The sequence below is a fragment of the Cebidichthys violaceus genome, unplaced genomic scaffold (genome assembly GCF_023349555.1).
Source record: "Cebidichthys violaceus isolate CVI_PGR_0920_01 unplaced genomic scaffold, fCebVio1.0.p SCAF_13, whole genome shotgun sequence".
NCBI classification, from domain to species: Eukaryota; Metazoa; Chordata; class Actinopteri; order Perciformes; family Stichaeidae; genus Cebidichthys; species Cebidichthys violaceus.
The window spans coordinates 8,433,344-8,443,257 of NW_027176296.1; the positions used below are offsets into that span (position 1 = coordinate 8,433,344).

Genomic DNA, 9,914 nt, shown 5'->3' on the forward strand with positions numbered 1-9,914 from the left:
GGAACTGTTTAGGGCAGTCATACTTCCCAAATGCCACAGATTGTGCCTTTGAAGGCTGGCAATAAGCCTTAAAAGCCCTATCCTCAATCTTAACGTAAACACAGATAAAAGATTGGAGACATTTATTCGGATTTAGCTCTTCATGGTCGACAATGGTGTTTGAAATATGCGTCTGAAAGCTTGCGTCAGTGAAATTATGAGAAAATAGGGTAAATAGCAGTAACGTAACTTTGTCTTACATCCAACTTTTCAAATATCTGTGAGAAAATACAACTTGAACGGTCAATTAGTTCCAGCTCAGAAACTTTACTATGTACTAGAGCTGACTGTGTTGGTCAGTATGAATGGCAGACATGCGAAACAGAAATTGGCGGAAAATGTGCCATCTATGATTGAGGCCAATTTTGCTCTTCGTGTTCAGAGAGAAACACCAAGCGTTCCCTTTTCTGTGTGTGGGTGCACCTGATTTTCCAACCTCACTATTAACTAAATTGTAGCCAATTTATGTCCTGATATGGGAGTTATGCGAGGAAAAAGTTGACACCAATTCAGTACCTGTAGAGTCTCAAAATCATTCTCTCATTTCTCAAAAGAAGTAATAATATATTTCATCTCTTGACTGTTTGTCCTTAGATAAAGCCTGTGGGATCCCCCGACCTCCTGACACTTTATAACTCTAATCGTTAATCAGGATTACTGTGACTATCTCATTACACAAGAAGACTGGTGAGGGAGGGAGAGAATTCATCACTTAATGCTTCTCTGCTTGCCTCAGGAATGTCTTTGGAGAGGCATCAACTTTTTCGAAGCACTTTATTCTCCTGGAGGCTTGTCCTACAACTTGGCTCACCTGCTGCAGGACAGGATCTTTGCGTTTATCTAGAATAATTTCCTGGCTAAAAAGAAGTATTAATACCACCCCACGCACTCTTGTTTCAGTCCCTCTTGTGAATGCTCACTTTTCTAAGACCAGGTCTGCTAAGGCAATTACAACTGGCCCGAACACTTTGTCAAGCACCAGCTGGTTTCTTCAAGGAAAGATTCAGTATCTATAAATACTTTTGTGCATCTATGACAGACATCCGCATATGAAAATAGTGCAACTTGAAAAAAAAGAAAAAAGAAAAAAAAGATTTAAAACATAACCACAGTACTTCTTTTATGTGAGGTAATTTTATTAATGGTAAATGTGTTAATTCTCAAGGCTTTAGCTGTGGATCATGGCTCAGGTTGAGAGGCTGTTTTGATGGTTCAGGAGAACAGAGGGAGGGGAAGGCACCAGGTCTGGAAGGGAAATGTGGGGTGAGGTTGCCCCAAATTGCTGATTTATGGTCAGTTTCGCGATTTAATGATATGGTTCAGGAACAGATCTGGACAATTACATGGTAGCAGAAATTACACAAGACACACTCAAATGAAGTTTTTTAGCCTACTTTGAAACTTTATATTTAGTTTTCTTAAATCACATTAATAAAATAATGTGTGACAATGTCTCACTGCCTTTCAGATATATTATCCGACCCCTCAGGCCAATTTTTTTACTTTATTTTAAGAAAACAGCAGATTAACACTGACTCTAGTGCAACACTAGATGATGGCAGTGGATAACTTTTATTGAAAGATAAATCAAGAGCTCCTCAGGTATTTTCATGTGTTCATCCTGCATGTTGTGTTTCACTTTTTCATCCAGCTCCGTTTCTAAGAGGGCCAGAAACTGAAGCCAAGACAGCATTGAAGGGCAGCTCCCCCCCCCCACGAGAGAGCGGAGGTATCCCGTTACTGAGGGTGAGTGGAAGCAGGATGGCAGAGGAATCATGTGATCACAGTGGGGCCAGTGCGTCCAGTCTTCTCTTGGAGCTGAGAGACCTTCAGGGCGATGTCGACCAGGGGAGCCAGCATCACCTGCACAAAGAGACAAGAAAATCACACAGAACATATAGTTAGCATTAAAAAGTTGCCATTGAGCAAATGTCAAAAACTTATGTTTTAAAAATAAATTATGATGTGACAGAACTAATATATGAGATCAAGTATATATGTTTTTCCCACTGGCTGGAGAGACGTCCACAAAGCTGAGATTATAACTTGAAACCCTGGTGATACCACTCTCAAATGTCTGTACAATAATATTGTTAGCTTAGCTTAACACAACGACTAGATAGCGGGAGAAATAGCTATTCAAGCTCTGTCAAAAGATAACAAAATCCACCCATCAAAACATCTAAACTCACTGATTAATACCTGAATTGTTTATTTAATCTACCCACACTACCACGGGGAGAACATGCAAACTCCACACAGAAGGGCTATGCAGCCTGGGATCAAACCCGGGTCCATCTTGCTGTGAGGCGACAGTGCTAGCCACCACACCACCGTGCAGCCCCGATTTCCACCTCATTACTGTATACAATGTAATGGCCATACTTCAAACATCAAAGTGAATATTCTGGATTCACAAAACTACTGCTGTTGGAAGAAATGTGAAATGCTGTGAAGTGCTTCCTCTTTCCTTCAAAGCCTGCTCATATCGCAAGTGAACGCTGTTGGTTTGTAAATCACGCCTACACAAAGTCAGCCAACTGAACCATTAACCCACTGGCCATTTGTCTGTCAAGTTAAGAATCTGAGGCAGTATGTTTCTGCTTATCTGTTCGTTCATCGTGTGTAAGCACTGAAGAGGATAAAGGGCTGGCGTTGAACTTTCACTCACTTTTCTTTGGTCTTGTCTTGCTCTCTTCACGTCCCTGTCCTCACCAGTCACAACGACTTCAATGAGGTGTCTAGTTGGAACTCACACGGTTTATTTTTCCCTTGCGTTCTGGCCCTGATAAGCTGCCATAACTCAAGACTTGGCCAAACATCTCCATAATAATGTTGAATACACGCTCTGGAACTTGTTTTTGGAGAGCTCCACCCAGTGCAAGCTGGCTGTCCAGCAGGTTACAGATCATTCTGGCCAGCCTGAAGGCTTCTGGGGCCAATGCGAGTTGACCTATGACCGCTATAACCGAGCCGAGGTGTCAAACTATATTAATATCCTCATTCTCTCTTCTCTTTTTCTGTGACTTCTCATATACAAAGATATTCGAGAGAAAAGAAAAACTGGTGCTGATTTCATGAATGTTTATTTTCCTATCTGATGACTTCATTGTCTCATCTCTCTCTCACTGGATCTAGCTGGCTGGGATTATTCCTTATTGTCCTGACCTGTGGGTCTTGGTAAATCTTCTGGGGGTCCTTCTCATAGCTGTCTATGTAGAGCCTGATGGTTGCTCCAGCGCTGCCCGTACCGCTGAGACGGAAAATTATCCTAGAACCGTCAGAGAAGATCATCCTGAGGCCCTGAGAGAGAAACAGAGAAAGACAGGGAAGAGATATGATGAATGAACATGCACTGTAACTGGAAAACATATAGAGGTAGAATTATGAGGTGCAATAACACTGCTGCATACTGCTTACGGGCTTCCATTGATGTAGTGGACTACATCTGCGGATTGATGGAAAACTGGGCGAACACAACACATTTTTAATGTGCTCTGCCTGGCAGGCTCTCACCTGGTTTTTGGACACACTTCCATCCACAGGGTCTGTGTAGGCAAAGTTGTCAGAGACGGCCACCTCATAAGTCTTATCACCCGACGAGAACTTCTTTCCTACGAAGGATGGGTCAAACATTGCCGTCTCCAGATCCTTGATCATCTTGTTAGCAGCGTCCGAGTCGACCTCCTCATAGTCGTACCTGGATGTGAAGTTAGACTAAATTGAAAATATAATCTGGTGTCTAACTGGCATCAGAGAATTAAGGTGAAACAATAATCACTATGACTTGGATTTGAAGGGATAGGAGTGAGGGTCTCTGAAAGTTGTTCTTACTTTTTCAGATTTTCGTTTTTTGTTAAATTGTGTGATGGTGGTGTGGTGTGTGTGTGGGGTATGATTTGGTTTCAATAATCACAAAAATACCTGAAACAAAGAAATTGTCTTAAAATACCTCAATAAATTGACAGTCTCTGCAGTTCTCGTATTCACCACAAGGAAGTGCCAGAGTATAATTTGAGCAACTAATATCCCTGCACTACCCCAGGATGTGTTGTTATAACTGTTTCAACCAAAAAAAGCAACATGAAATACTCTTTTTGGGACTGAAGCTCACATTTCCTAAACCTCTCTCCAGGGATCATTCCTGACCTGGTGAAGAAGTTCCTGCCAAACTTCTGCCAGTGATCCTTCATGATCTCTTCCACACTCTGCTTCCTGGTAGCTAAAATTGACAACCATGCAAGCACTGCCCACAAGCCGTCCTTCTCACGGATATGATCTGAGCCTGGTCGGTTAGCAGAGGGAGAGAAAAAAGAAGAAGGGATGAGAGATTGAGTGAGTAAGGGATGCTGCTTTCATTTACTGGAGTTCTGGCTACATAAATATGATGACATTCAATCACCTGTGCCGAAGCTCTCCTCTCCACACAATGAAAGTTTCCCAGCATCCATCAGATTACCAAAGAACTTCCAGCCAGTGGGAGTCTCGTACAGCTGCATCTGCAGAGCTTTAGCCACACTGGAACAGATTAGCACACACAATAAATCGTATAACTTGATCTGTAACTCATGCGAGTTCTGCACTTTCACCAAATAAAGAAAACTTTAGATTAGCTGTTATGTCGCGTGGTGATTACTTGTCCAGGGCTCCACTGGTGGGCATACTGCGGGCCAGTCCTTTGACACCAGTCTTCTGGAAGTATGGGATGCTGGTAATGTTGGCAGCGATGACGGCCACAGAGTCTGAGGGGTTCACGAAAAAGCCGTGTTTACCCAGCACCATGTTACGGTCCTGAAATAGGGACACAAACGGGGGTCAATAGAAACAAATAGCAGACAAGATCTGTGACATTTATGAAGTAGTTTCCTGAGCTGTAGTAAATTGGTGTCAATTAGCAACAGGACAATTGACTGACGAGCCTTCTGAGATTTTCTTACTAAAGTAATTGAATCTATGGATGGTGTTTTACAAGTGTGAAACTTTCCTCAAAACGGTAACTCAAAAACTAAATTCATTTTCCACAAATATTTCTTTATGAGTTCTGAAGGTAGCAGAATGATGACAGATTGACTATGTTGCATGGCTTAAGGATTTCATCATATTTTCTTCTATTAGTAATCCTGTTATATATTAAAATGTGGTCTGTTCCTTTTATGAAACATGAGAAAAGTGCAAGGGGGGGGAAGCTAGATAAAAAAACAGCTCAATAAAAACATCCATATTTAGTTCATTCAGTCTCACCCCAGCCCTAATTAAAAACAGAGTTAATTAAATGTATTTTATTTGAGTTGACATCATAGATTCTAATCCAGTTCAACAATTTCTCAACTCCGCTCTCACCTCTCCCCAATATACTGTCTGATTAAACTGCTGCAAAATAATCTTCCTCGACTTACACCATCACCATCAAAGGCCGCGCCAAAATCATATTCTCCTCCTTTCATGGTGTTGACTAGGTCAGCAGCGTAGGTCAAGTTGGGGTCCGGGTGGTGGCCCCCAAAGTCCTCCTTGGGAACACAGTTGACTGCTGAGCTGGTAGGAGAACCCAGCTCTTCACAGACTATCTTCGTCACATAAGGACCAACCACTGGAAGGAGAGAGAGTCTTTAAAAAGGGACCAATACACTGTGCTTAAAGTGTATAGGGAGTAGTACTAAAGACCAAACTTACAATCTGTGATAAGCTGTTTACTGATTTTCACTATATGAGACGTAACTCCAAAGACTAATTTATTTCAATTTAGGTACTCAGGTTTGTCTAATATTAAGAACCAATTCTAGCTGTTGCAATCTATTTTGTCTGTCACAAAAGTCTGAAGCTGTGCTGTTTGCTACCTCCGTGCATAGCATCCAGGCGGACGTTGATGTGATTAGCTCCAGAGAGAAGCTCCTTCAGTGCAGCAAAGTTAAAGATGTCCCTTAGCATCTCAGCATAGGCCTCCACAGAGTCCACAATCTCCACTGAGACCAACAAGGAGGAAACAGAGCACAATAAAGATGTTAAGATAAAGATGTTTAGTGGCTACCTAACTGTCATCACAAACCGGTCAAACTAGTTTAAAACTAGTTTTGGGGATTTTTGATGGATTTCACAAGTCACCAACTGCATTCGTTCATTATTTCACACGACCAGGTCACGTTTAAGAGCAGTGAAGAAGCTGTCTGTCAACAAGCCAAAGCAACTTTTTGCCAAAACATTGCAGGTCGCTGGTAATAAACAACTTTCAGGTGACCTCAGAACTGTGCTCTCTATGCCACTATACCTGTGAAGGGCTTGAAAGTGTCCACTTCAAAGGTCTGCTTGCCAATCTTGGACAGATCCACTTTCAGCTCTGGGCAGATGTGATACTCCTGCAGGGTTTTGCTGACCTCAAATATTTTGTTTGTGATGCCCTCTGGAGCAGGTCCTGGGAACAAAGTCAAAAGGCTGTTAAAAATGATGAGCTGAAAGCTACTCTGTGGAAAATACAGATGATGATGTGTCAAAAAAAAAAAAAAGCGATACTAAATAACATGCATATTTCTCCTCATTGATTGCAGTGCCACACATTAGGCTTTGGGTCTGTAAACTCATGTGACAACTGACGTTTACTAGAATGCCCACAATGCAGTCTTCACTCACCTCCACTGGCGATGTTGTACTTAATGCCAAAGTCTCCATTGGGGCCTCCGGGGTTGTGGCTGGCTGTGAGGATAATGCCACCCACTGCCTTTATCTTGCGGATCACACAGGAGACTGCTGGGGTGGACATGATGCCATTCTGACCAATCACCAGATGACCAATCTGCAGGAGGGAACATAATGTAGAGGGACACTTGAATGAATACACACACAAAATGATTTAGCATCAGTGAACTGCACCTCTCTCATTCCATTCTTTGATTTCAGTCAGGTATGCGAGGGTAGACAAAAGAACTGGTGTGCTCAACTGTCTTTAGAGTTTAATAGGTGCCAACCCAAAAATCACACAGTAGCAAAGGTAAACATATGCACTCGCAAATAAATATGTAATACTTAGCTCTAACTAAAGGATATTAACACAAGGCGCTGCACAAATAAGGCGAGGGGAATCATTAAGGATCAGAACCACCCGGATAACAGCCTCTTCTCCCTGTTGAGCTTAAGAAGAAGGTACCGGATACACTGAGTGGCTCTGGAAGAACTTCTACCCTCAGGCCAAAATGATCCTAAATGAGGTCACTGCCTAAAAACTGCACATATATTTATTTTTTCTATATTTTCTATTTCAAACTCTTTTTAATGCACAGAAGGAACTAGCAGGATTACTTTTTAGTGGAATTGTAGCTTATACGACTACATGTGACAAATAAAATTGATTGACCTATATTTTTGAAGTGTTAAATTGCTTTACAAATCAGCAAAACTACTAAAGGTTAAGGCACAATTGTCAAGAGCTTACATAATAGTAGAATAAGTATTTATTGTAGATAACAATTTTAAAAATGGTGTCACTATCTCCGTCCAGGACTTCCCTTTTAAAACATACAACGGTTTGCTTTGTGTCAACATATGAACAGAAGTGCCCCCGTCTGTGCACCTTTGGCAATGCCAGTTCCTCCACTGCTTCCTTTCCTAACATCAACCACTTGAGGAGAAAATGAAAAAAACAAATTGTGCAACTTCAACCTACTGGCATCCCTGACAAACCCTGCATTTACTACATCATTGCTTTGCACCAGCTGCACAAGAGGACAGAGTGGCCATCTCATGAGAGAGAGAAGGTCACAGAGTCTGTCTAGACAGCAACCATAACGTCCTGTGCAAATATGACGAGGCTCCCTTATGCCTGCAGATATATGTGCTATACTTGGTATAAAAGCATACGATGGTAAAATGCTTAAAATGTCAAATAAAAAAGGCGAACGTACTGCATGCACCGTTTTCCCATGTATGCTACAGGCATTTGCAGGGCAACGTGACTGGCTGCACGTTGCATGCCACGCCCCCTCTTGGCACGAAACGCTTCCGTGCCATCAGAGTGAAGGCAGCCAGTGGCATCTCTGTACTGCTCATTACGAAACAACACAACGTTAGGCTATAATGCTTTCTTACCAACCCTCAATCGTGTTTTAATAGTGAAGCTTGCAAGAGTTATCGCTAGTTAACGGAAGGCCAGCTTTATATTTACCAGTGCACCCCTTAAATCTGTAAAAGTTGACTGAATACGTTTGAACCCTTAGAAAAAATGTATTTAATTTGGCTAACGCTAACCACACCTTGAGCTGGTATCTTGAGCTCACAATGCAAGGCATGTTATTTGTGACTTAGCGTTAAATGATATTTGCATAACGTTACAAATAACATATCGTAACCGTTAGCAATAAGATAATCGACTCATCTTGGTGGTTATGCTAATATGCTAAACTAGCCCACAAAATATTACAGAGTAGCGTTAAGTTGCAGTAAGTAACGGTATTGTACTGCACTGAAGACTACCGTTATCAATCCTGTCAGTTAGCTCGACGTTATCTTGCTAGCTGACATGCTATCCAGGAGTCTGTGGGACTGTTGGTGTTTGCTTAGCTAACTGAGCTAGCTACGTTACACACAGCGGAGAACAGCAAAGGTGGACGATATGTCCTTCTCCTACTGACCCCGTTGGCAGCAGCAATCTGAACGATCAACTGAATCGCGTCTTTCATGAAAAACCTCCCATCTCCTCCCACCACCACAGTGGCAGCCTGGCGCTCGGCAGGCTCGATGACAGAGATAGTGCTCTGGATGAAGTTCTCCGCATAGTGCTGGTTCTGTTGAAACACCGTCACCCTCTTCCTCAGGCCGCTCGTCCCCGGCTTCTGGTCCGTGTACGGCTTGGTCTTCACTGTCGTTACTTTCACCATGTTTTGAACCCCCCAGTGAGCACCTGTAGTCACCCCGTGTGATCCGCAATCTGGTGCGATGAATGGGCGACTGCAGCGGCAGAATAGCCACACGTACACACCGGACAACTCCCCCCTCATAGGCCCGCCTTCTCCGTTTAAAGGGCAAGCAGAGGCTATGGAGGCATACACAAATAAATAATAATTTGGCAGTGTGGTAACCTAATGGTCTATTGGTGCTCAAGGCCTCAGCCAGGATTTTAGAAATATTAAGGTACTATGACACCCTACCACCATCAGATGTTTTTCAACCATTTTTTGGGCAGTTTTTGTCTATAATTGATAAAAGACAGTAGAGAAGCCCTCTCATTCATTTGAATAAGGCCAGTCAGTCAACGCTGCAGGGGTTCCAATACATAGGGCTACTGCAAAGATAACAACACAAAAAAGTGCAAGTTCACAATAGCTGAGAGCACATGCATTCATACACACAGACACACAACATTACAAACTCTTGGTCAAGGTAAAATTTCAGCCGGCATGGCAAACGTCACCTGTGCAAAGGATTTTTGCAGGACATCAGTACAACTTCATCCCGCAACACACTGCGATGGCCAATCAAATTCATGCAAGTTCATGGTAAATACTTATGTAACATGCAAAACATATTCTACCCTTTACCATGCAGTGGTCATGCAGAAGATAAAACAATTGCCACAGTAGTAACTTTCCACAGCTGTAAAATATTGTATCAGAGTATTATAAACTGCTGTGTAGTGTGACTGATGCCTTTAAAATCATGAATCCAATACTCAAATTGGACTTCGTGGAACCTTCCATGGTATGTGACATTGCAGTCTTAATCTCCACATAGAAATGCAGATGAAAACAAAACAGCAGTTTCCTGATGCTTCAGTGGACCTTTGTACCCTTAAGGTGAACAGAAGGGCCATGGCTTGTTGTCCACATTTTTACAGAAGCTAGAACATCTGAAAAGAAAGTTAATAAAACAATGAATTCTCTAATAAGTCAATA

The 9,914-nt window shown here is 42.3% G+C and overlaps 1 protein-coding gene across 1 annotated transcript; it reads right to left on the bottom strand.

The window, feature by feature from the left end:
- Positions 1-1,154: 1,154 nt before the first annotated feature.
- pgm1 (phosphoglucomutase 1) lies at positions 1,155-8,988 on the bottom strand. The gene is made up of 11 exons (XM_068707633.1): positions 8,655-8,988; positions 6,661-6,823; positions 6,302-6,445; positions 5,874-5,999; positions 5,436-5,626; positions 4,676-4,830; positions 4,442-4,557; positions 4,189-4,324; positions 3,556-3,739; positions 3,208-3,342; positions 1,155-1,902 (listed from the first exon to the last, which is right to left on the bottom strand). The coding sequence occupies exons 1-11, from the start codon at positions 8,898-8,900 to the stop codon at positions 1,813-1,815; spliced, it is 1,686 nt and encodes a 561-aa protein (XP_068563734.1). The 5' UTR covers positions 8,901-8,988; the 3' UTR covers positions 1,155-1,812.
- Between the last annotated feature and the right edge of the window lie 926 nt (positions 8,989-9,914).